The sequence below is a fragment of the Cervus canadensis genome, chromosome 10 (assembly GCF_019320065.1).
Source record: "Cervus canadensis isolate Bull #8, Minnesota chromosome 10, ASM1932006v1, whole genome shotgun sequence".
NCBI classification, from domain to species: Eukaryota; Metazoa; Chordata; class Mammalia; order Artiodactyla; family Cervidae; genus Cervus; species Cervus canadensis.
The window spans coordinates 75,708,355-75,731,237 of NC_057395.1; the positions used below are offsets into that span (position 1 = coordinate 75,708,355).

Here is a 22,883-nt window from a genome sequence, read left to right on the forward strand (position 1 = left end):
TTGGAAACTCTCTGCTTTGAATTGGACAGCAAACACTTGGTTCTTCTAAATGCACCTAAAGATCTGGGACTGATGCTAGACCCCCAGGGAGAAAAATAAGAAATCAATTTTTTCCTTTTTCCAGTCTGCTCTTCTTAGACTTTGGTTTAGAAAGCAGGTAAGAAATTAAGTCTGGATGGTGACGAGGAGAGTTGGAAGTGAGAGTCAAGATGGATTTTACAGGTAAGTACAGCAAACCGCCAATCTTTGACTTCCAAGGATTTCAGGGGACTTGCTCATTCTTGGGCAAGGTTATTAAGATTTCCATATCTACTCAGATCTTATCCAAGGCAAATCATTTCAGGGAATTAAGATGTGAAGGTAGCCTGGGTTGGGTTAATACACATCTAGGGAGGCCTAAGCCCCTGGGGGCACCATGCGTGGTGCAGGGAGACACAGCGCTCCCAGAACACAGTCCTTCGGCACCAGGACTGAGGCAAGCAGACACACGTCAATGCAGATAGTATCTGTAGATGCAGAGAACCAAACAGGGTTGCTAAAGGAAGCTGCATTTCCTGGGAAGTTTTACTGCCTTGGGATCACTGCACAAGACCTTCTGAAAGCAGATATGTTTCTTTAAGGATCGCCTCAGCTCTTGGTATCATTTATTTATTTGGCTGTGCTGGGTCTTAGTTGCAGCATACAGGATCTAGCTCCCTGACCAGGGATGGAACCCAGGGCCCCATGTACTGGGAGCACGGAGTCTTAGCCACTGGACTACTAGGTAAGCCCCCTCCTGGTATCATTTTACCATTTCTTTTTTTTTTTTTTAATTAATTTATTTTTTCAGTGGGTTTTGTCATACATTGACATGAATCAGCAATAGATTTACACGTATTCCCCATCCCGACCCCCCTCCCACCTCCCTCTCCACCCGATTCCTCTGGGTCTTCCCAGTGCACCAGGCCGGAGCACTTGTCTCATGCATCCCACCTGGGCTGGTGATCTGTTTCACCATAGATAATAATGCTGTTCTTTCGCAACATCCCACCCTCACCTTCCCACAGAGTTCAAAAGTCTGTTCTGTACTTCTGTGTCTCTTTTTCTGTTTTGCATATAGGTTATCATTACCATCTTTCTAAATTCCATATATATGTGTTAGTATGCTGTAATGTTCTTTATCTTTCTGGCTTACTTCACTCTGTATAATGGGCTCCAGTTTCATCCATCTCATTAGAACTGGTTCAAATGAATTCTTTTTAATGGCTGAGTAATATTCCATGGTGTATATGTACCACAGCTTCTTTAACCATTCATCTGCTGATGGGCATCTAGGTTGCTTCCATGTCCTGGCTATTATAAACAGTGCTGTGATGAACATTGGGGTGCACGTGTCTCTTTCAGATCTGGTTTCCTCAGTGTGTATGCCCAGGAGTGGTATTGCTGGGTCATATGGCAGTTCTATTTCCAGTTTTTTAAGAAATCTCCACACTGTTCTCCATAGCGGCTGTACTAGTTTGCATTCCCACCAACAGTGTAAGAGGGTTCCCTTTTCTCCACACCCTCTCCAGCATTTATTGCTTGTAGACTTTTGGATAGCAGCCATCCTGACTGGCGTGTAATGGTCATTTTACCATTTCTTTTATTCAAACTGTATTTCCTTCTCAAACTGAAAAGAGTGACAATGCTTCCCCCTCTCCTCTAATTATAAATATATGTTCAGTTTTTTAAAAATCAAGTATCACAAAAAACTGTAAGGAACTAAAACTCACCTGTAATTTTACCCCCCTGGGGTGTATGTACCTCTTGACTGTGACAGATTTCCTGTTGTCCCCAATAGCTCTTGTCCACTTTTTCCACAGAATTTTAATTGGGCATATGGTTGCTCAGGATAAAATCTGTATTTCCCAGCCTCTTTGCAGGTAGGTATGCCCGCAGACTGAACTTTGGCCAATGGGATGGAAGCAGCATTCCAGAAGTGTGATGAAGGGTTAGGATATTTTCCTTTCCTTCCTTCCTATACATCTATCCATCCATCTATCTAGAGATATTTTATAGAGATATAGATAGAGAGGCAGAGGAAGAATGGGAGAAGGAGAGATAGAGATTATCAGAAATTGGTTCATGTAATCATGTGTGGTAAATCCAAAATCTGTACAGCCAATGTCCTAGTTTGAGTCTGAAGGCTGGAAGTTGTTTTGGAATCAGAAGGATTCCAGTTCCAGTTCAACAAATGCCCCGAGGCAGGAAGAATTCTCTCTTACACTAAGATGTGGTATGGTGCTGAGTCATGTTTTTGCAGCCTCATGGACTGTAGCCCTCCTCTGTTCGTGGAATTTTCCAGGTAAGGATTCTGGAGTGGGGTTGCCATTTCCTACTCCAGAGGACCTTCCCAACCCAGGGATGGAACCCTCATCTCCACATCTCAGGTTCTTACCACTAACTAGCTCCACCTTAAACTGGGAAGGTCAGTCTTTTGTTTTATTCAGGCCTTCAACTGACTGGATTAGGTTCCTTATGGAGGATAATCTGCTTTACTCAATCAAGTGATTTAAGTGTTAATCTCACCCCAAAACACTCTCACAGAAATACCTAGAATGTTTGATCAAATATCTGGACATTTTGTGGCCCACTCAAGTTGACACATACATTTAATCATTTCACTGACCAATAAAGAACTTTCTGGGATTGGATTAGTTGTCCATTTTCAACTCAAAGCAGGAGCTTCCACCTCTTACTAGTTTTAGAAAACCTACAACCCAGCATAAACATTAGACAACACTCTTCTCACAAGCTTGAAGCCACACACCTCTGCTGTCTTCTCCTCTGGTTCTCTCAATTTAACCCCCCTTGATGGGCCTAACATCTCACTGACTGCTTCTGGTGAATCCACAGCAGCAAAAAGCGCAAAACACAAACTGTTTAATGATGGACTCTTACTACACATGTTGTTTTATAATCTCCTTTCTTATGGTATCTTAGATATTATCCTATGTTAGCATAAATGGAGTTACATATTTTTAATGGCTACAGTTTTCCCTTGCAAGAATGTACCACAATTGAGTGAACTATTTTGTCACTGTTACACAGTAGGATCATGTACAAGTTTTTACCTTTATAAATAGCACTCTGATGTACACGATTGTGTACACTTGTCTGTATATATATATATATAGACTTATGTATCAAAGTTCAGTTACAAGACAGAAACTATACTAATTATTTTAACACAGAAAATTTAACATAAAGAATTGTTTAAGACCCCCAAATAGCCAAAGCAATCTTGAGAAAGAAGAAGAAAGTTGGAGGCATCATGCTTCCTGGTTTTAAAATTATATTACAAAGGCATGGTAACCAAACCAGTATGGTATTGATATAAAAAAGACAAGCAGATCAATGGAACTGAATAGAAAGCCCAGAAATAAAGCCACAAATATATATGGTTAATTGATTTATGACAATGGAGCCAAGAATATATGATGGGGAAGGGACAATCTCTTCAATAAATAGTACTGAGAAAACTGAACAACATGCCAAAGAATGAAACTGGACTACTGTCTCATACCACAAATATTAACTCAAAATGGATTAAAGGCTAGAATCTAAGACCTGAAACCATAAAACCTCTAGAAAAAAACATAGGCTGTAAGCTCCCTGACATCAGTCTTGGTGATGATTTTTTATTTTTTTTCACGTCAGACGGGTAATGTGCCAGTGTCATAACAATGTTTGGAGGGAGGCACATGTCACGCACCAGCGTGAGCACCCAATCATCATGCTCATGAACTACAAAAGGATCTGGTGATGATTTTTTAGATTTGACAGTAAAAGCAAAAACAGACATGTGGGACTATATCAAACTTAAAAAGCATTTGCACAGGGCTTCCCTGGTGGGTCAGTGGTAAATAATCTGCCTGCCAATTCATGAGAAGTGGGTTCAATCCCTGGTCCAGGAAGATCCCACATGCCAGGAAGCAGCTAAGCCCCTGTGCCACAACTACTGACCCTGCGCTCTAGACTGTGGGAGTCGAGGGCTGCAGCTACTGAAGGCCGCAGGCCTAGAGGCTATGCTCCACAATAAGAGAGATCACCGAAGGTGAGAAGTCCATGTACCACCACAAAGAGAAGCCCCTACTCTCTGAAACTAGAGAAAAGCTGTTGCAGCAATGAAGACCCAGTATAGCTAAAAGTAAATAGTATTTTTTTTTAAGTTTTTGCACAGCCAAGAAAACCATCAACAAAATGAAAAAGCAACATACCAAATGGGAGAAAATATTTGCAAATCATATATCCGCTAAGAGTCAAATTAATGTCCAAAATATATAGAGAACTCACACAACTCAATAGCAAGCCCGCCAGAAAATCTGATTAAAAAAATGGTTAGAGGATCCGAATAGACATTTTTTCCATTGAAGACATACAGATGGCCAGTGGTTACATACTTGAAAAGGAGTTTGACATCATTAATCATCAGGGAAATGTAAATCAAAACCAAAAGGTGGTATCACCTCACACCTGTTAGAATAGCTATCATCAAAAACGCAAGAAATAACAACCGTTGGTGAAGTTGTGGAGAAAATAAGGAATCCTTGTGCACTGTTGGTGGTAATGTAATTAGTACAACTGCTATAGAAAACAGTATGAAGATATTAAAAACAGAACTACTGTATGATCCAGCAATTCCATTTATAGTTATTTACCCAAAAGAAATGAAAACACTAAATCAAAACCATATCTGCACTTCCATATTCATAGCAACATTATTAACAAAAGCCAAGACATGAAAGCAGCCTAAGTGTCCATCAGTGGATGAATGAAGAAAGAAAACATGATATATACACATCATGAAATATTATTCAGCCATTAAAAAGAAGGAACTCTTAGGACTTAGGACTTCTCTGGTGTCCAGTGGGTTGAGACTCATGCTCTCACCGTGGAAAGCCTGGGGTTCAATCCTGAGTTGGGGAACTAAAATCTGACAAGCTATAAGGTGTGGCCAAAAAACAAACAAACAAAAGTTAAAAAAAAGACAACTGAACCTACTTCTACGCCATAGCTACTACTCTGCTGCAAGTAGAAAGTGTTAATATGGAAGCAGCAAACAGCTATGAAGGAAGATGGGTAGTTCAAAAAGACTTCATGCAGGAGGTGTGTTTAAGTAAAGTTAAGATTCAGCAAGATATCCACAAGCAGAAGACATGAAAACTTTTTTGTAAATTGTGAGATCTTCTTTCCTAAGTACCCTCGACCCACTGCCTCGATTATAATCCTGGCTCTAATTAACTGGCTCTGTGACCTTGAAAACCTTTCTGAGCCTCAGTTTCTTCATGTGTAAGTAATGATACCTTCTGCGAGGATTGCGGTGAGGATTAGTTTATACCTGTAAAAGTGCTTAGATCAGTACTTGGTACAGAGTAAATGTTATAGATGTTATCTATTCTAATTTTTATTTTTTTCTTTTTTATGAAAATAAAAAGACATGAGTTTGAGTAAGCTCCGGGAGTTGGTGAGGGACAGGGAGGACTGGCGTGCTGCAGTCCATGGGGTCGCAAAGAGTCGGACACGACTGAGCGACCGAAGTGATGAAAATAAATGTTTATTGTGGGGGAAAAAAAAAATCTAAGACGAAAACAAAAATCACCTATGAATTCTACCACCCAGAGACAGTCACTAGTAACTGTTTTACTGTATTTTTCTTTCTCAATTCCTTGTACAGAAGTATATGGGGCTTATCCACGCATCTCTGTAGACCTTCTCCTCGCACACACCTCCAACCACCCCACCGTTTTCCAAGCACCAAGACAGAATTTGTTTAACATACATGCCGATCCTTCGTTTCCTCACGCAAAGCACGCATGCGCGCTCCCAGAGTTTGGGCGGGCGCCGGCGGAGGAGGGCGCCGAGGGGAAGTGACGCCAGCGCGTGCTCAGTGACGACGCGTGGGGAGCGGAAGTGTGCGAGCTGGCCGGCGCGCCGCGCTGCTTTCCGGAAGTGGCTGTGGAGGCACCATGCTCTCTGAGCTGGGCTTCATCGGGACCATAGGCGAAGATGAGGACGTGCCGGTGGAGCCGGAGACGGACTCTGAGGACGAGGAGGAGGAGGTACGGGCCGATTGGGGTGGCAGCGCGGCGGCAGGCAGTCGCTGTCCTTGACTGCTTCCCTTCTCCGCCGTGCCTCAGGTCCCTGCCCCCAGGTCCTCGGCATCCTCTGCCCAGCTGCCAAGTGTCCCTGGGCCTCACCTGGACCCCCGGTGGTTGCCACTAGCCTTTCCTCACCTGTGCCCGTGCCATTCCGCGTCGCCTTGGTGAGCTCCGTACCCATTCACTGAAGTTCAATCCAGACCTGTGTCATAGAGATCCAGAGACGGAGTCCGTTCTGGTTCTTATTCAAGGAGCCGTGTTATCCATACATTCATTAAGTCAGTACTGACTGAACTGATTTACGTGTGCTACACCTAGTGTTGGGAATCCAGGGCGTAGCGGTGAACAGGGTAGACAAGGAAACCGCTCTCCTGAAGCTTATGTTGGATGGGGAGTTAAGAGACTTAAGCAGGATGGAGATAAAAAAGGCATAGGTGTCCTGGAAAGGTGCTCACCCTTTAAAGATCCAGCTCAAGTATTTCCCCTCTGCGGCCTCATCTGCCTACTGACACCTCCGCTTGGGGGTCCCTTGGCCTCTTATGGGTTCAGTTTTTTCAAAGCTGAGCTCTTGGGTCTCCCTCACCCTGCCAACCTGCTCCATCTCACGCCAGAAACGCTGCAGTCATGCAGCTTCTTTCTCCTCTCTCCCTTTCCAATGCTCTGTAGGCTACCTTGGAAATCTCTTTTTAGAGTCTTCCCTGCTCAGTCCACACTGCTTCCACTCTAGTCCAGCCCACTACCATCTTATACCTAGTTACCTACAATCTTAACATACCTGGTCTCTAACTGTTTCTCTTGCCTCCCTCTTCCCCCACAGTGTATTTGCCACTTAGCAGCCAGAATGATCTTTTCACTTCTCGAATGGAAAGCTGTCATAGAAAAGTTATCACTTAGATGTGGAATCTAAAATATGACACAAATATAGAGAGCAGACTTGTGGCAGGGGAGGGAAGGATTAGGAATGTGGAATTAGCAGATGCAAACTATTACATATATAAGATGGAGAAGCAACAAGGTCTTTCTGTATAGCACAGGGATCTTTAGTTGCAGATGCAACTATTATATATATAAGATGGAGAAGCAACAAGGTCTTTCTGTATAGCACAGGGATCTTTAGTTGCAGCATCTGGGATCTAGTTCCCTGACCAGGGATTGAACCCAGGTCCCCTGCATGGGGAGGGTGAAGTCTTAGCCACTGGACCACCAAGGAAGTCCCTCATTTCTTCTCTCTCTCGTGTTCTTTTATCTTAGTCCCATAGTCATCCTCCTTCTCCCTCTTCCCAGGGGCCCATTGTGCTGGGCAGAAAGCAGAAAGCCTTACAAAAGAACCGCAGTGCTGATTTCAACCCTGACTTTGTTTTCACTGAGAAGGAGGGAATGTACGATGGCAACTGGGCCATGGCTGATGTCTTGAGCCAGCTCAAGAAGAAGGTGAGATTGACAGTGATAGGCAGTTCCACGCCGAGAATCGGACACAGTTAAGGTTGGACACTGGATTTCAGGGTCCAGTGTTGTAGGATACCAAATGTCACATATAAATTGCTTGACTTAAAAAATGGACATAGCTGTGTCAGTTTATTACAAAGAATAATCCAGCAGATTTCCTTGGTAGTCGGGTTTTTGAAAGCTTGACTCAGTCCCACAGAGACTGTTACTCTCTGGCACTTGTCAGGTGATCTCAGGTGACCTTAGTGTTTAGGATTCCTGGTTCCCACACATCACAGGCAAAACCACCACAAATGTTGTCATCTGCTTGTTTGCCCAAATCTTGTGCTTTCCTTTGAATGTTGTTATTAACAAGCTCGAAGATGCTTGAAAGTTATTTTCCATTTCATGTGCTTCAGAGACAATTATTGCCTGCTCAGAGCAGTTTAATCCAGACTGCTGATCTGCCAGGAGAAATATCAATAACCTCAGATATGCAGATGACACCACCCTTATGGCAGAAGAAGAACTAAAGAGTCTCTTGATGAAAGTGAAAGAGGAGAGTGAAAAAATTGGTTTAAAACTCAACATTCAGAAAACTAAGATCGTGGCATCCAGTCCCATCACTTCATGGCAAATAGATGGGGAAACAATGACAGACTTTATTTTGGGGGGCTCCAAAATCACCGCAGATGGTGACTGCAGCTATGACATTAAAAGACGCTTGCTCCTTGGAAGAAAAGTTAATGACCCACCTAGATAGCATGTTAAAAGCAGAGACATTACTTTGCCAACAAAGATCGGTCTAGTCAAAGCTATGGTTTTTCCAGTAGTCATGTATGGATGTGAGAGTTGGACTATAAAGAAAGCTGAGCGCCAAGGAATTGATGCTTTTGAACTGTGGTGTTGGAGAAGACTCTTGAGATCCACTTCATGGAGATCCAACTAGTCCATCCTAAAGGAAATCAGTCCTGAATATTCATTGGAAGGGCTGATGTTAAAGCTGAAACTCCAATACTTTGGCCACCTGATGCGAAGAACTGACTCATTTGAAAAGACCCTGATGCTGGAAAAGATTGAAGGCTGGAGAAGGGGATGGCAGAGGATGAGATGGTTGGATGGCATCACTGACTCGATAGACATGAGTCTGAGCAAGCTCCGGAAGTTGCTGGTGGACAGGGAGGCCTGGTGTGCTGCAGTCCATGGGGTTGCAAAGAGTCGTACATGACTGAGCAACTGAACTGAACTGCTGGTCCTTGTTCTGACTGAAATGAAACAGCATGGCCTTTTCAAAGTCATCTTGAAAGGATTTTTTTTTTTCTTTTCATATGAAATTCATGTAATTAAAGACTTGGTCTTATAAAGCTTACATCCTAGCAGGATAGAAAATAACTAGACAAATAATTAAACAGTTAATTGTGGTTGTGGTAAGTGCCATAGCAGTTTAAGGTGCTTTGAGCATGCAAAAGGGGGACCTGCCATTACTTACTCTTTCTAGAGTTTTAGCAGTATCCAGCATTCCCTCAATTTGCTCAGATTTCAACATTTTATTTGATAGGCTAAATTATGTTCAGTTGGCAAGGGGGAAAATTTTTTCCAAGTAGCATTCATTCAGATATGATTTGACGTCTCTTGGTAATCGTATAATTCTGAATAGTCAACACTTTCTAGAATGTGGATGTCCTTATTGGTTCCAGGTAATTTAAAGATTTTTTTTTTTAACAGACCATTTATTTAATGGTTTTTTGTTTGCTTGTTTGTCTTATTGTGAATAATCTAGACTGATCAATCTGTCCAAGGACAGACGAGCTTTTTCTATACTGAACATCTCAGAATCAACTCTCAGAAGATGCTTGCTTTGTCTCTTTCCCATATGTATGTTTCTTTTTCATTTCTTCATTTTTACTTGTAGAGGGCTGCCACAACATTAGATGAGAAGATTGAGAAAGTTCGAAAGAAAAGGAAAACAGAGGTGAGTAAGCCAAGCACCGCTTCTCTTTGTTGGTCAGCCCTGAGTTACTCTCAGAGCAACCCCCCTGTTTCTCATTGAGCCTAGGTCGCAGTGCAGCTGGTCCAGGCGGGCTTTCTCTGTGTGTCTGTGGTTAATACTCACTCAGAATCCAAATAGCGTTCTCCCAGGGTGGCCAGTATAACATTGTTCTTCACAGGTTCTCGATTTCCTAAAGTGTGTAGTCTTCTTGCTTTATTACAGTTTCTTTTTCTAGGATAAAGAAGCCAAGTCTGGGAAGTCAGAGAAGGAGAAAGAAGCAAAGGAGGGCTCTGAACCAGAGGAGGAGGAAGACCTTGAAGGAAAAGATGAAGAAGCCTCAGAAGATGAAGAATCAGAGACTGACTACTCATCAGCTGATGAGAACATCCTCACCAAGGCAGGTAGGTGATGCTGTCAGAAGCAGGGACAGGAAACTGGAGTGTTCGCCTTGACTTCTGTAGATTATTCTGTGCCCTTCTGCACAGTTAAATTTAAGATCTCCATGTTGAACTCCTTTCTTTTAGCTTCTCTTTTTCTTTTTTTTTTTTTTAGCTTCTCTTTTTCCTTGGGATTTTATTAGGGCTGTGTACTTCACAGAATGAGTTCACTCTTTGTCTTTTTTTTTGCCTCTTGGCTCATGCCATGTGGTATGTGGGATCTTTCCTGACCAGAGATTGAACCTGTGCCCCCTGGATTGCAAGTGCGATCTTTTTTTTTTTTTTTTTAAATTAATTTTTTTTGGTGGGGTGGAGCTCAGAGTCCTAATCCCTGGAGGACCAGAGAAATCTTTTTTTCTTTTTTTTTTTTGGCCATGCTACATGGCTGGCAGGATCTTAGTTCTCTGACCAGAGATCAAATGTGGGCCCCAGTGAGAGCCATGAACTCTAATGACTGGGAGTCCGTCCAGGTAATGCACTCAGGACAGTGTCTAGCTGGCTGAGTGCTCGGGAGCTGTGAGCCCTGATATTTGCTCTCTTTTTCTCCATAGATACACTCAAAGTAAAGGAGCGGAAGAAGAAGAAGAAGAAAGGACAGGTGCGCATGGGCTTGGACAACCGCATAGAGCTTGTTTTACAACCTGAAAGGATTTTCAGGTCATTTAGTTTTCTTAGGCCCCTTTTGCTGAATTCTCTTTGTCTTTTGCTTTTCTGGTGTAGGAAGCAGGAGGATTTTTTGAAGATGCATCTCAGTACGATGAAAACCTCTCGTTCCAGGACATGAACCTTTCCCGCCCTCTTCTGAAGGTAGTGGCTACTTTTGTCAACCATGGGATTCTCGCAGGCACCCGGTAACTGGGCTCTCTGCCCTAAACTGGGTCGGTGGCCTCCGGAGCTGTGTTGTCCACACAGCTGCCGGAGAGCCCGCTTACACAAAGATTCCCCTGCTGGCCTGTACGTACAGCCCTGCCCCTTCTGGTCCCCTCTGAGATGCTTCCTGGCAGCCGTCCTGCTCTGGCCACGCTGGCCTCCTCACTGACCCTCACACAGGTCAGGCGTCTTCTTCCTCAAGGCCTTTGCACTTGCTGTTCCCACTGACTGGAAGTTGGTTCCGAAAACCTGGTTGGGGCGCTCTTTGCTTCTCTCAGGGTTCTCCTCAGTATACCCTGCTCAGTGAGACTGTCCGTCCCTGGCCGCCTTACTGGAAATCGCTCTCGCCCCCTCCCCACCGCCCTCCCTAGCCCGCTCGACCGCTGTGGTTTTCCGCGCAGCATTTCTCTTCGTATCACAGCTGTTTGGTTTTGGCCTGTTTTTTCCTCACAGATTCTAAGATTCCTAAGGGCAGGGTTCTTTCTTTTGTTGCCTGCTCTGTCCTCAGTGCCTGGAATATCATCACACACACACACCCACACTCCCCAGACGCATGCACGCACACCCGCCCCCAGACGCATGCACGCACGCACGCACGCACACACCCCCCGGATGGACTGAATGCCCGGAAGGGACTGAAACCCGATGGAAACCTGCCTTGTTGGCTTGACACTGAGACTGCCCCGCTCTGTCCGGCCCCACCTTCTCTCTTCAGGCCATCACAGCCATGGGCTTCAAGCAGCCCACCCCCATCCAGAAGGCGTGCATACCCGTGGGGCTGCTGGGGAAGGACATCTGTGCCTGCGCAGCCACGGGGACAGGTACTGAGGACAGGGACTTGGGGGTGGGGGTGGGGGGGGATGGCAGGAGGAGGACGCGTGACGGAGAAGAGGCTCTGGGCTGGCTGCCGAAAGGCCGCTTTGCTAAATATGCAGACACAAATTTTAATGCAACAACACTATATATTCTGTATAATAACTTCCCTTGTAAATAATGCTTATATATATTTTCTCTTTCTTTAAATATTCTACTTTTTTCAGATAGGGCAGTCACAGGTCACAGGTTTTAGGGGGTCTGGTGAAGGTCATCTTTGTTTAATCCTCTCAGGGTGTCTCTGTGAAGATGACCTCCTGGCACTCCCGTGATAGGCCCCTGTCGTCAGAGTAAAGATTTTATAAAAGGGATGTTTATCACAACATCGTGGACTAGTGCAGTTAATTTGTCATGTCATAGAGTGGAAATAATCATGTAATAGAATATGATGTAATCATTTAAAAAAAGTAGGGTATGTAAAGAAATGGGAAAATATATATTTTAAAAGGAAGTTACTAAACAATATATAGTATTATTGCATTAAAGTGAATATTTTTATATATTTCTGTCCATTAATAATAAAGATTGGTAATACAGATACTGTATTGTTAATCTTACCTGTGGTTGGCTGAACTGTGGAAGATTTAAAAAAAGAAATTTTTTTTTTGTATTTCCCAGATTTTTCACATTGACCATGTGATTTTAAAGCCAGAAAGAAAGTTTTATGAAAACTGAGTTCCTTCACTTCCCCCTGAGCAGATGGGTAGGCTTTCTGCACGCAGGTGGGCCCCCGGGCCTGTGAGGGATGGAGGCTGTGCTCATGTGTGGCTGCTGCCCTTCCCTCCAGGTAAAACGGCAGCGTTTGCCCTGCCGGTCTTGGAGCGTCTGATCTACAAACCCCGCCAGGCTCCGGTGACCCGCGTGCTGGTGCTGGTTCCCACCCGAGAACTGGGCATCCAGGTGCACTCCGTCACCAGGCAGCTGGCCCAGTTCTGCAGCATCACCACCTGCCTGGCTGTGGGTGAGTGTCTGGCTGAGGGCCGTTTGCCCCTGGGAGACGGGCCTGGGAAGAAGGGATGTGTGCCACCGTCTGAGGGTGACGGATGCAGGAAAACCTTCATGGGGCTGAATCCTCTTAAAACCAGATGGCGTTTCCACAGTAGACAGGGAGGGGGACGGGGAGGGGGGAACCTTGCAAAATGGAACCTCAGAATACTGAAAATACTTTTTTTCTTGGTACTTAACAAATTTAGGATATAATTTTTGTCTTGCACAAATAATGAATCAAATATTAACTGGAGCAGGGTTTTTCTGGTGATGTTATATGATAGTCACTCAGCCTTCAGTTTACCCTCCTTATGCAGTAGGAAGTTATTGGTGATTTAGAAAGATTGGTTTCATCTGCTGCATCTCTCAGTCCTTGGATGGTTGACTCGTTCTGTTCTGTGGTTCCTTTTATTCCGAAGTCCTTTGTGTCATCCTCTTTTTTGATTTTTGCATTTAGTACAGTTGGAGTTAAATAACCCATCTCTCCCAGTGTACTGTAAAATCCATGCAGATGGGGCCTCCATGGGCCTTGTTCTCTGCCTTTTGCTCTGCACCTGCCGTGGGACCTGGCGGGTGGCAGGGCTCAGGCCTTCCGGGTAGCGAGTCCTCACGGTAACGACTCGGCTGCCCACCTGGTGGGCTCTGCTCTTTGCAGGTGGCCTGGACGTGAAGTCTCAGGAAGCAGCGCTTCGGGCAGCGCCTGACATCCTCATCGCCACACCGGGCCGGCTCATCGATCACCTCCACAACTGCCCTTCCTTCCACCTGAGCAGCATCGAGGTGCTCATCTTGGATGAGGCCGACAGGTGCGCCTGAAGTGCCGGGGTCCCCAGGGCCCAGCCCTGGATGGGAACCTGCACTCCACATGGTCCCATGTGGCTCTCAGCAGTTCAGCTGTTCACGTTTGCGCCTTTGTCCATCTTCGCCCAGATTATCCGGCTCTCTTTCTCTCTCCGTAATGGGATGGTTAAGAGAGAAGGCAGGTCAGATTTTGGCTCTGTCACTTCCTGAGATTGGGAAGCAGTTATTTAGATTCTCAAAGCAAATCCTTTTTGTTTATAAGTGAGGGTTAAGTACCCAACCTCATGGTGTTAAGGATTCAAGGAGTAACTCCGGTAAAGTGCCTGTGTGCCTGGTGAGGATTCAGCCAGCAGCCTCGATTACCTGAATTTCTCAACTGTGATAATGACATTGTGTCTATGTAGGAGAGAATCCTTGTTCTTAGGGAAAGTATGCTGAAGTATTTAGGGGTCAGGTGTTGTGATACCTGCAACTTAAAAGCAATTCCACAAAAGAAAAAAGAAAGATGAAGCAAATGTGGCCAGGTGGTAATTCTTGATGAATCCAGGTAAAAGGGTAAAGTAACACTCATAAAATAAGGAAATACATGAGCTTGAAACATAACTGGTGATGATATGCAAACATCATCTGTCTGATGTTTCCTGTGCTTCGTTGATACAGACGCAAGCCCAGCCCAATTTTGTTGACCTTTCCTCTCCCCTGTTGGCCAGGATGCTGGACGAGTACTTTGAGGAGCAGATGAAGGAGATCATCCGAATGTGCTCCCACCACCGTCAGACCATGCTGTTCTCAGCCACAATGACAGACGAGGTGGGCCGCGGGGAATGGAGAGACAGCACTGGGGCTCCTGGGCTGGGCTGGGGCAGCGTCTCCCTCCTTCTCTCCTGCCCCCTGGCAGGCCAGTCAGCTTCCCTGTCTTTGTGGCTGGCAGGTGAAAGATCTGGCATCTGTCTCCTTGAAGAATCCCGTCCGGATATTTGTGAACAGCAACACGGATGTGGCCCCCTTCCTGCGGCAGGAGTTCATCCGGATCCGGCCAAACCGGGAAGGGGACCGGGAAGCCATTGTGGCAGGTGCGAGCTCGGGGAGGGCAGGGTGCTCAGCGCCCCTGAGCGTCACACCGAAGGGCTGGTTTCTCCCCCGGCACCAGCTCCTCCATCCCGTCTCCCCCAGTCCCGTGCCTAACCAGGAGTGCTTCCCCTCTCTCTTTCATCCCCTCACCTCCCTTCGGCCATCCAGCCTTCCTTATGTCCTGCTGAACCCCTGGACACCTCCCCCGGTGGTCCCTCTGGCTCTTCGCCCAGGCCACTACAGCATCTCCTGGCTTGTTGCAGCAGCCTCTTACCTGGCCGTCCGCTTCCACCCTGTCTCTTCTCCACACTGCAGATCATTAAAGAGGATCGTTTACAAACAAGCATTCACCCCTGTTTCTTTGTTATTGAACCTCTCTGCCATCTCCCATCGCTCTTAGACTGAAATCCATGCTCCCTAGCGAGTCCTGTAAGATCTTCTGGACCTGCCCCTGCTTGCCTGGAGCCCCTGGCCTTGGAGCCTTAGCTCACGGTTTTCCAGTCATACTCGATTGCTTTCACTTTCACAAACCCAGTGAGCTTTTATGTTTGACTGAATCTTTACATTTGATCCTCTGCCTGAAATCCTCCCCCAGATCTTCTTGGAGATGAGCCTGTCTTGTCCTTCAGCCTAACGTCACCTCCTCAGAGAGGCCGGCCCTGAAGCGGCCCTGGCTTCCCTGCTTCTGTCCGGCAGTTGAAGCTCCACACAGTGGGGCCCAGGCACAGCAGCCACGCCGCGGGCGAGGAGCAGGATGTGCGTGGAGGTGGCTGCTGGCTCACTCTTGTCTCCCTGGCAGCTCTGTTGATGAGAACCTTCACCGACCATGTGATGCTGTTCACCCAGACCAAGAAGCAGGCCCACCGCATGCACATCCTTCTGGGGCTGATGGGGCTGCAGGTGGGCGAACTCCACGGCAACCTGTCTCAGACGCAGCGGCTGGAGGCCCTCCGGTAAAGTCTCGGGGGCTGAGGCTCCCACCCGTCCTTCAGAGAGGGCTGTCTTCATCCCAGAGAGGGGAGGACACCCAGAGGTCGTGGTACAGTAACGGCAGGGCACACAGCAGGTTCCCCTCTCAGACATTCTAGCCTAACCATTGTAGGGTCATGTCTCAGATAGGTTCAGAACTTTGACTTTGTAGAAAGTGATACCCTTGCCCCAGGACTTAGAGCCTGGGGTCTGCTGATGGCGTCAGAGAAAGAAATTCCGACTTGGGAAGAAGCAGTTTCTGATCTCTGCAGCCGTTCCAGAGTGGTGGACGTCCCCAGGTCTGCCAGAGCAAGATCCTGAATTGAATCCAGTAGCTATTTCTTGAGCTTTACTTTGCCAGACCCTGTGCTTTCCCATGTGATTTCTTACTTAATTCCCACAGAATGGGATCAACTTGGTAGGCAAGGAGGTACTCTTTAGAAGACCCCACCTGTCCCTATTCATCATCACAGGCAGTTGAGAGTTGTTTTTCTTTTTTTTTAAATTAATTTACTTATTTGGCTGTACTGGGTCTTAGTTATGTTTAATTGCAGCATGTGGGATCTAGTTCCCTGACCAGGGATTGAACCTGGGCCCCCTGCACTGGGAGCTCAGAGTCTTAGCCACTGGACCACAAGGGAATCCCCAGAGTTGTTTCTTAAAGGCTGCCTTGAATGCTGAGGTATTTGCATATGCTGCTTCTTATAGTCTAGCTCTGTGGTTACCGAGCTTCCATGTTCATAGGAATTTCTGCTTAAAGTGGTATACACAAAACTATGTTTGTTGTGTGTTGTGGGATGTTTGGGGGGCATATAAGTGTTGTTAGGCTGACATGTAGGACCTGTCCCCACCGTGATGGTCTGTACTCCGCTGCTTGACTCCAGAAGGGTTTGTGTGCTCGTTGTGGGTTCAGACCCCTGCAGAGCGTTGGGGTCAGGTGTTCAGAGGAACATGTTTGTGGCTGTTTCCAGGCGCTTTAAAGATGAACAGATTGACATCCTCGTGGCCACCGATGTAGCAGCTCGTGGACTGGACATCGAGGGGGTCAAAACGGTGAGCAGGCTTCTCTTTCCTTGAGCTTCTGGTGGACTCCTCTTGCCTCCTTGTGCCCTCCTCTCCCTGCCGGCTCCCAGACCTGACTGATGCTCAACTTTGGCCTTCCAGGTAATCAACTTCACCATGCCCAACACCATTAAGCATTACGTCCACCGGGTGGGGCGCACAGCTCGTGCCGGCCGGGCCGGGCGCTCGGTCTCTCTGGTCGGGGAGGAGGAGCGGAAGATGCTGAAGGAAATTGTCAAGGCCGCCAAGGCCCCTGTGAAGGCCCGCATTCTGCCCCAGGGTGAGCAAGCACTGGTGCAGCAACCCAGGATGGCTTGGGGGGGCGTGGGGCGGGCAGGGTCCTCGATCAGACCCAGGAGGGAGGGGCAGGGGACAGAAGGTGATGGGTAAGAGCAGGTGCTTTGCTGTTAGGAGCCAGATCAGAATCCCAGCTCCGCCACTTGGTTGTTGAGGAGTCCTGGGCAGGTCTCCCCTCGCCTCTGTGTGAAAGGGAATGAGGGAAGGCTTGTGCCCCAAGTGCTTATTCACAGCATTTGCCAGCCTTTGGGCAGAGAAGCTGCCTTTTTAAGGTGCCACCCCAGTTAACCCTTCCCTTCTTCCAGAGAGTGAGGAGGAAGTCAGTGCTCATTCTTTTTGGATGGCTTTCATTCTTTTTGTTGTTCTCATCCAAAAGGGTCATATAAAGCGCATCCTTACAAATTTTTTTTTTTTAAGTTAGAAAAATAATATGTATTCAGTGTTGGAAAAAAATAAATAAGAGTGAAAATGTGATTGTAGGAACTTCCCCAGCAGTCCAGGCTTCCCGGGTGGCTCAGTGGTAAAGAATCTGTCTGCAAATAAGGAGATGCAGGTTCCATCCTTGTGTCGGGAAGATTCCCCTGGAGGAAGGCATGGCTACCAACTCCAGTATTCTTGCCTGGAGAATTCCACGGACGGGGAGCCTGGCGGGCTACAGTCCATGGGATCACAAAGAGTCAGATACGCCTGAAGTGACTGAACACACACACCCTAGGGGGGTTCAGTTCTTAGGACTTTGCCTTCCAGTGGAGGGGGTGTGAGTTTGATTCCTCGTCAGAGAGCTAACATCTCACATGCATTGCAGCCAAAAGCCAAAATGTAAAACAGAAGCAATATTGTAACAGATTCAATAGACCTTAAAAATAGTCCACATCAAGAAAAAACATCTTAAAAAAAGTAATTGCATATGAAAGAGCTCACCGCTTGTAGCATTTGATGTACATCTTTTCAAACCTTTTTTCCCATTCATGGGTCTTTTTTTTTCCCTTTCATTTAAAAGTTTTTCATTTGATTCATTCAGTCTATTGCTCTTTATTGTATTCTAGGTATTGGGGATACAACAGGAAACAAAGCAGCTGCCTTTGATGAGAAAAAGGCACAATAAACAAGCTAATAGTAGATGTGATTGAGAACGACAGGAGAAGTGACTATTCTTGAAAAGCTGTTGGGAAAGGACTCTGAACAGATGGCATTTGAGCTGAGTCCTAGATGATCAGAATGAGGTGGGGGTGGTCTGGGGACAGAGTGTGCCAAGCAGAGAAAACCAGGGCAAAGATTCAGAGACAGGAACACACCTGGTGTGTGGGCAGAAGAGGAGGGCCAGAGGCCCAGGGCCTGTGAGCACGCAGCAGACGGGTCAGAGAGGCCGGAAGGGCCGTGCCGAGGGGCTCAGGTTTTATTCCAGGAGCATCAGAAAGCCTTCGGGGAGGTGTTAGGCAGAGAAGCCACACATTTAAAAAAAACACTTTGTCACTAAATACCCCCCTGCATTATTTTCATCAGTTACACCATATTCATCTTTATTTTAAAATCTTTTTTGTTCTTTTCCCTTGAGACGTCATCCTCAAATTCCGGGACAAGATTGAGAAAATGGAGAAAGACGTGTATGCAGTTCTGCAGTTAGAGGCGGAGGAGAAAGAGATGCAGAAGTCGGAAGCCCAGGTGAGTCGCTCAGTGAGCAGACCACGCAGACCCCTGCTGGTCTGCCGTCTGCTGGGCTGTGTCTGCCAAACGTACCATCAGAGCCCCAGGCGTTTGCAGGCCGTGGCTTCCTGCAGTCGCCGTGTTCTGTGTTACCAGATGTGGGTTTCATCCTTCTGCTGTCCCCACAGATCAACACAGCACAGCGGCTCCTGGAGAAAGGGAAGGAGGCATCAAACCCTGAACCCGAGAGGAGCTGGTTCCAGACCAAGGAAGAGAGGAAGAAGGAAAAAAGTATGTCGGGGAGGTTCCTCCAAAAGCTAAACGTGGAATTACCATCGGGCCCAGCAGTTCCACTCCTAGGTCTCTGCCCTAAATAACTGAAAACAGGGACTCAAACAGATGCTTGTATGCCAGTGTTCATTGAAGCATTATTCACAATGGCCAACGGGTGGAAACAACCATGTCCATCAGCAGATGTGTGGATACACGAAATGTGGTATGTGCGTATAGTGGGGTATTACTCAGCCATAATGAAGTTCTGGTACATGCTGCAAGGAGGATCCTCGAAAACATGCTAACTGAAATGGTCCAGACACGAAGGGACCAATCTTTAAGATGCCATTTATATGAGGTACCTAGAGACAAATCCATAGACACAGAACTTACTAGAGGTTGTGGGCAAGGAGTTGCTCCTTAATGCTCCATTTGGGATGATGAAAGTTTTAGAAACAGATGATGGCAATGGTTGTACAATATTGCGCCATTAATGCTACTGAATTGTACATTAAAGAATGGTAAAATGGCAAATTTTATATATATTTTGCTCTAATTAAAAAAAAATAAGTTGGATATATATATATATTTCCTTTCTTTCTCCCTTTTAGAAACAAACATGAATTCATGTTCTACACCTTGCTTTTTTCCATTTATTTTGTAGTTTGGAGATCATTTTATATAGGCACATACATAGCTGCCTTTTCTTTTTTTTAATGATTGTGGTCTTCTCCATCATATGGGCGGATTATAATTTATTACTTTTCCACTGAGGGACACTGAGATTGTTTCCTATCTTTTGCTATTATAAACAAGTGAATAGCTATATAGATGTCCTTTCACGATTAAGCAAGCATATTTGATTTGCAAGGTAAGTTCCAGAAAGTGAAATTATATATCAGAGGATATGTGTATTTATTATGTTGTAAGGGGTTGCACAGTTACCTTCCAAAGAGGTTGTACCAGGAATTTAAGAAACACTGCCTTTATGTTATGGGACCAAACATTAAGGTATCTGTATGTATGTTAAGTCTCTGTTATAAGGAGGGTTAAAACTGTATTGTGGGAAGGTATGGGGAGTATGTCTTTCATAACAAGAGGCAGATAATGAATGTCTCAAGTGGATTAATTAAGAAATAGTGGAATAAACATGTTATTTAGTGAGATGGAGGTAACCACCAGAAGAGGAAGTGGTTGCTTCTTTTCATTTTAAGACCTTAAATGTATCACTTTAAAATATGTGCAGTTACTGTGAGTTTAAAAGAAAAAAACATTTTATAAAACGGTACCTGAAATTTCATGCTCTCTTCTCATCCTAGTTGCCAAGGCTCTGCAGGAGTTTGACTTAGCCTTAAGAGGAAAGAAGAAAAGGAAGAAGTTTATGAAGGAAGCCAAGAAAAAGGGGGAGATGACAGTGAGTGGCCTCCCCTTTGGAGCTGGATCCCTGCCTAGGGACCTGGTCAGGGCTGCCTCGTCCGTTCCATACATACACGTCATCCTTCTCCCCAGGCGGAGGAGAGATCCCAGTTCGAAATCCTCAAGGCACAGATGTTTGCTGAGCGGCTGGCCAAGAGGAACCGCAGAGCCAAGCGGGCCCGAGCAATGCCTGAGGAGGAGCCAGTGAGGGCGCCTGGTACGTAGATGGGGAGCCTGAAGGAGCTGGTAGGAAGGACCTGCCTGAAGCCTGTGCTTGTGGTCAGGGAGGAAACAGGAGGGAAGATGATGCCAAGGGCCCACATCTTTTGAGTAATGAGCATGTGCCTGCATGTACAGTGTCCTTCATTGGCTCCAAGTGGTGCAGTGGTTGGTGGGTACAACTAGGATTTGAACCCCAGTCTTTCTCATTCTTGGGCTTCCCTAGTGGCTCAAATGGGAAAGAATCCACCTGCAATGCAGGTGACCCAGTTTGATCCCTGGGTCGGGAAGATTCCCTGAAGAAGGGAATGGCAGCCCACTCTAGCATTCTTGCCTGGAGAATCCCATGGGTGGAGGAGCCTGGCGGGCTACAGTCCTTGCGGCCTCAGTCGGACGCTACTGACCAACTAACACTTGCTGTTTCTGGAGCCTAGATGTCTACCAGCTGCTACTGGAGGAGTGGGTCAGGGTAGAATGATGTGAAGACACTTTTGGCCCATTTTATGTTTAGGTGGTCCATTCCACCTTTGGGGTCCTTAAGCATCCTCCCCTCCCACCCCAACCTGGTACTTTTGATTCCTTATCCCTTCTTTGCTGGGATCTGCTGTGTCACTTCCATGTCATTCAAACATCAAGCCGGAGCATCCACTAAAGTTGGAACCTTGAGCATAAGGGGATTTAAGAGCTTGGGACAAAGAAACCTTATCTAACCCATTCTTTCTATGTGCAGCAAAGAAGCAAAAGCAGGTGAAGAAATCAGTATTTGATGAAGAACTCACCAACACGAGCAAGAAGGCCCTGAAACAGTATCGAGCTGGGTAGGGTTTTAAGTCATCATGGAGCTCTTGGTTTTCTGATGAAAGCTGTGAATTTTCTCCCTTGTTCCCCACTCTTAATTCTCGTATACCTACAGATTAATAATACAGGCATACCTCATTTTATTGTACTTAGTGCAGCAACCCTGCGTCATCAGATGATGGCTAGCTTTTTTAAAAAATTTTTTAGCAATAGAGTTTTCTTATTTTTATTTAGTTTTTATTTTTTGGCCGCACTGCATGGCTTGCAGGATCTTAGATCCCTGACTAGGAAACGAAGCTGGGTCCCAGCAGTGAAAGCAATATGTCCTAATTACTGGACCACCAGGGTATTCCCAGTAATAGAGTATTTTTTAAATTAAGATATGAGCATTGTTTTTTAGACATAATGTTATTGCACAGTTTAAATAGATTCTAGTGTAGTATAAACATAACCGTTACATGCAGTGGGAAACCAAAAAAAAAAAAACAAAAATCCAAACTCACAGTACCTTTGAGGTCTGCCTGTATATAATTTCAAGGGCTCCCATCTACCGCCTACCTGAGCCCATCTGTGGGTCCCAGGGTGAGAGTGAGGGAAGTGTGAAGCCCCTTCTGCCTTGGAGGTAAAATAGCACATTATGGTTTGGAAGTATAGCTTCCCTCAGGGGAGGAATAGAACACAGAGGGCTGTGGTGTGCTCTGGAGTGTGTTCCTCCCCACATCCTCTGGGCTGGGGTTGGCGGCTGGGTAGACTAAGTTATGCAAGTAGTTTTTTAATATACACAGGAAGGAAGGGCCTCTTCCAGTCTTGCTTTAGAGCTGGGTCCTGACTTTGATAAACCCGCATCATCAGGTGGAAAAGCACAGACTTAGAACCTTGGGCCCTAAAGATGACGCATCTGTGGGTGTGGGAGCTGGTGGTGGGGGTGGCGAGACACTGCCGCTTGTCCACCATCCTGCCGTCTTCTCGTTCACAGCCCCTCCTTTGAAGAAAGGAAGAAATTGGGGTTGCCCCACCAGAGACGAGGAGGAAACTTTAAATCTAAATCCAGGTAATGTTTACAGTTTTGGAGGGCTGGAGGCTACGAGTGGGGTTAGAGAAGAAAGCTTTTCTGGGAAAGGAGCTTCTCCTTCCTGTCTGGGCTTGTGGGTTGGTCTTTGTTTACCCTGCTCATTTTCTTCATAGGTACAAGAGGAGGAAGTAGCCGTGGTGAGCTGAGGAAGTTGATTGGGCAGCTCTTAGATCTCTTCCTTGTGGGAAGTCATCCTGGCTTGGTCTGTCTCCTCTCTGTAAAAAACATTCTTTAAAACTTTAGTAAGTCTTTACTTTAGTTAGTATGTCATTTGTACATTAAAGAAAGGGAGAAACTGGAGGTCGTGGACATTTATGTATGTTTTCTGAGCATCCTTGTCAGCCAATTTTCCTTTTTTTTTTTTTAAGGCTTTCTTGATTCGCTTTCACATAAAGAAAATACCAAATGGAGGAAGTGTTTTGGGGAGCGTCGAGACCACTGTAGTTGTACATCTGTCTCTTCCCTCAGTGTCACCTACTAGCTTGGCACTGCTATATATACTCGGAACGTATCTCTGTGCTTGGAGAGGAGCTGGATGTGGAGTAGAGAAGCTCTTACTA

General features: G+C 45.9%; 1 protein-coding gene and 1 non-coding gene across 2 annotated transcripts; one reads left to right on the forward strand and one right to left on the reverse strand.

The window, feature by feature from the left end:
• Positions 1-3,672: 3,672 nt before the first annotated feature.
• LOC122449081 lies at positions 3,673-3,777 on the reverse strand. Its single transcript, XR_006271894.1, has one exon. It is a non-coding gene; the product is annotated as a small nucleolar RNA U13 (small nucleolar RNA).
• Positions 3,778-5,923: 2,146 nt separating this feature from the next.
• DDX27 (DEAD-box helicase 27) lies at positions 5,924-22,623 on the forward strand. Its single transcript, XM_043478713.1, has 21 exons — positions 5,924-6,080; positions 7,404-7,550; positions 9,457-9,516; positions 9,770-9,935; positions 10,523-10,569; positions 10,692-10,778; positions 11,557-11,662; positions 12,502-12,675; positions 13,357-13,507; positions 14,213-14,312; positions 14,434-14,575; positions 15,373-15,526; positions 16,514-16,595; positions 16,707-16,884; positions 18,457-18,563; positions 18,734-18,836; positions 20,138-20,232; positions 20,328-20,451; positions 21,184-21,271; positions 22,228-22,302; positions 22,437-22,623. The coding sequence occupies exons 1-21, from the start codon at positions 5,988-5,990 to the stop codon at positions 22,453-22,455; spliced, it is 2,298 nt and encodes a 765-aa protein (XP_043334648.1). The 5' UTR covers positions 5,924-5,987; the 3' UTR covers positions 22,456-22,623.
• The last annotated feature ends 260 nt before the right edge of the window (positions 22,624-22,883 follow it).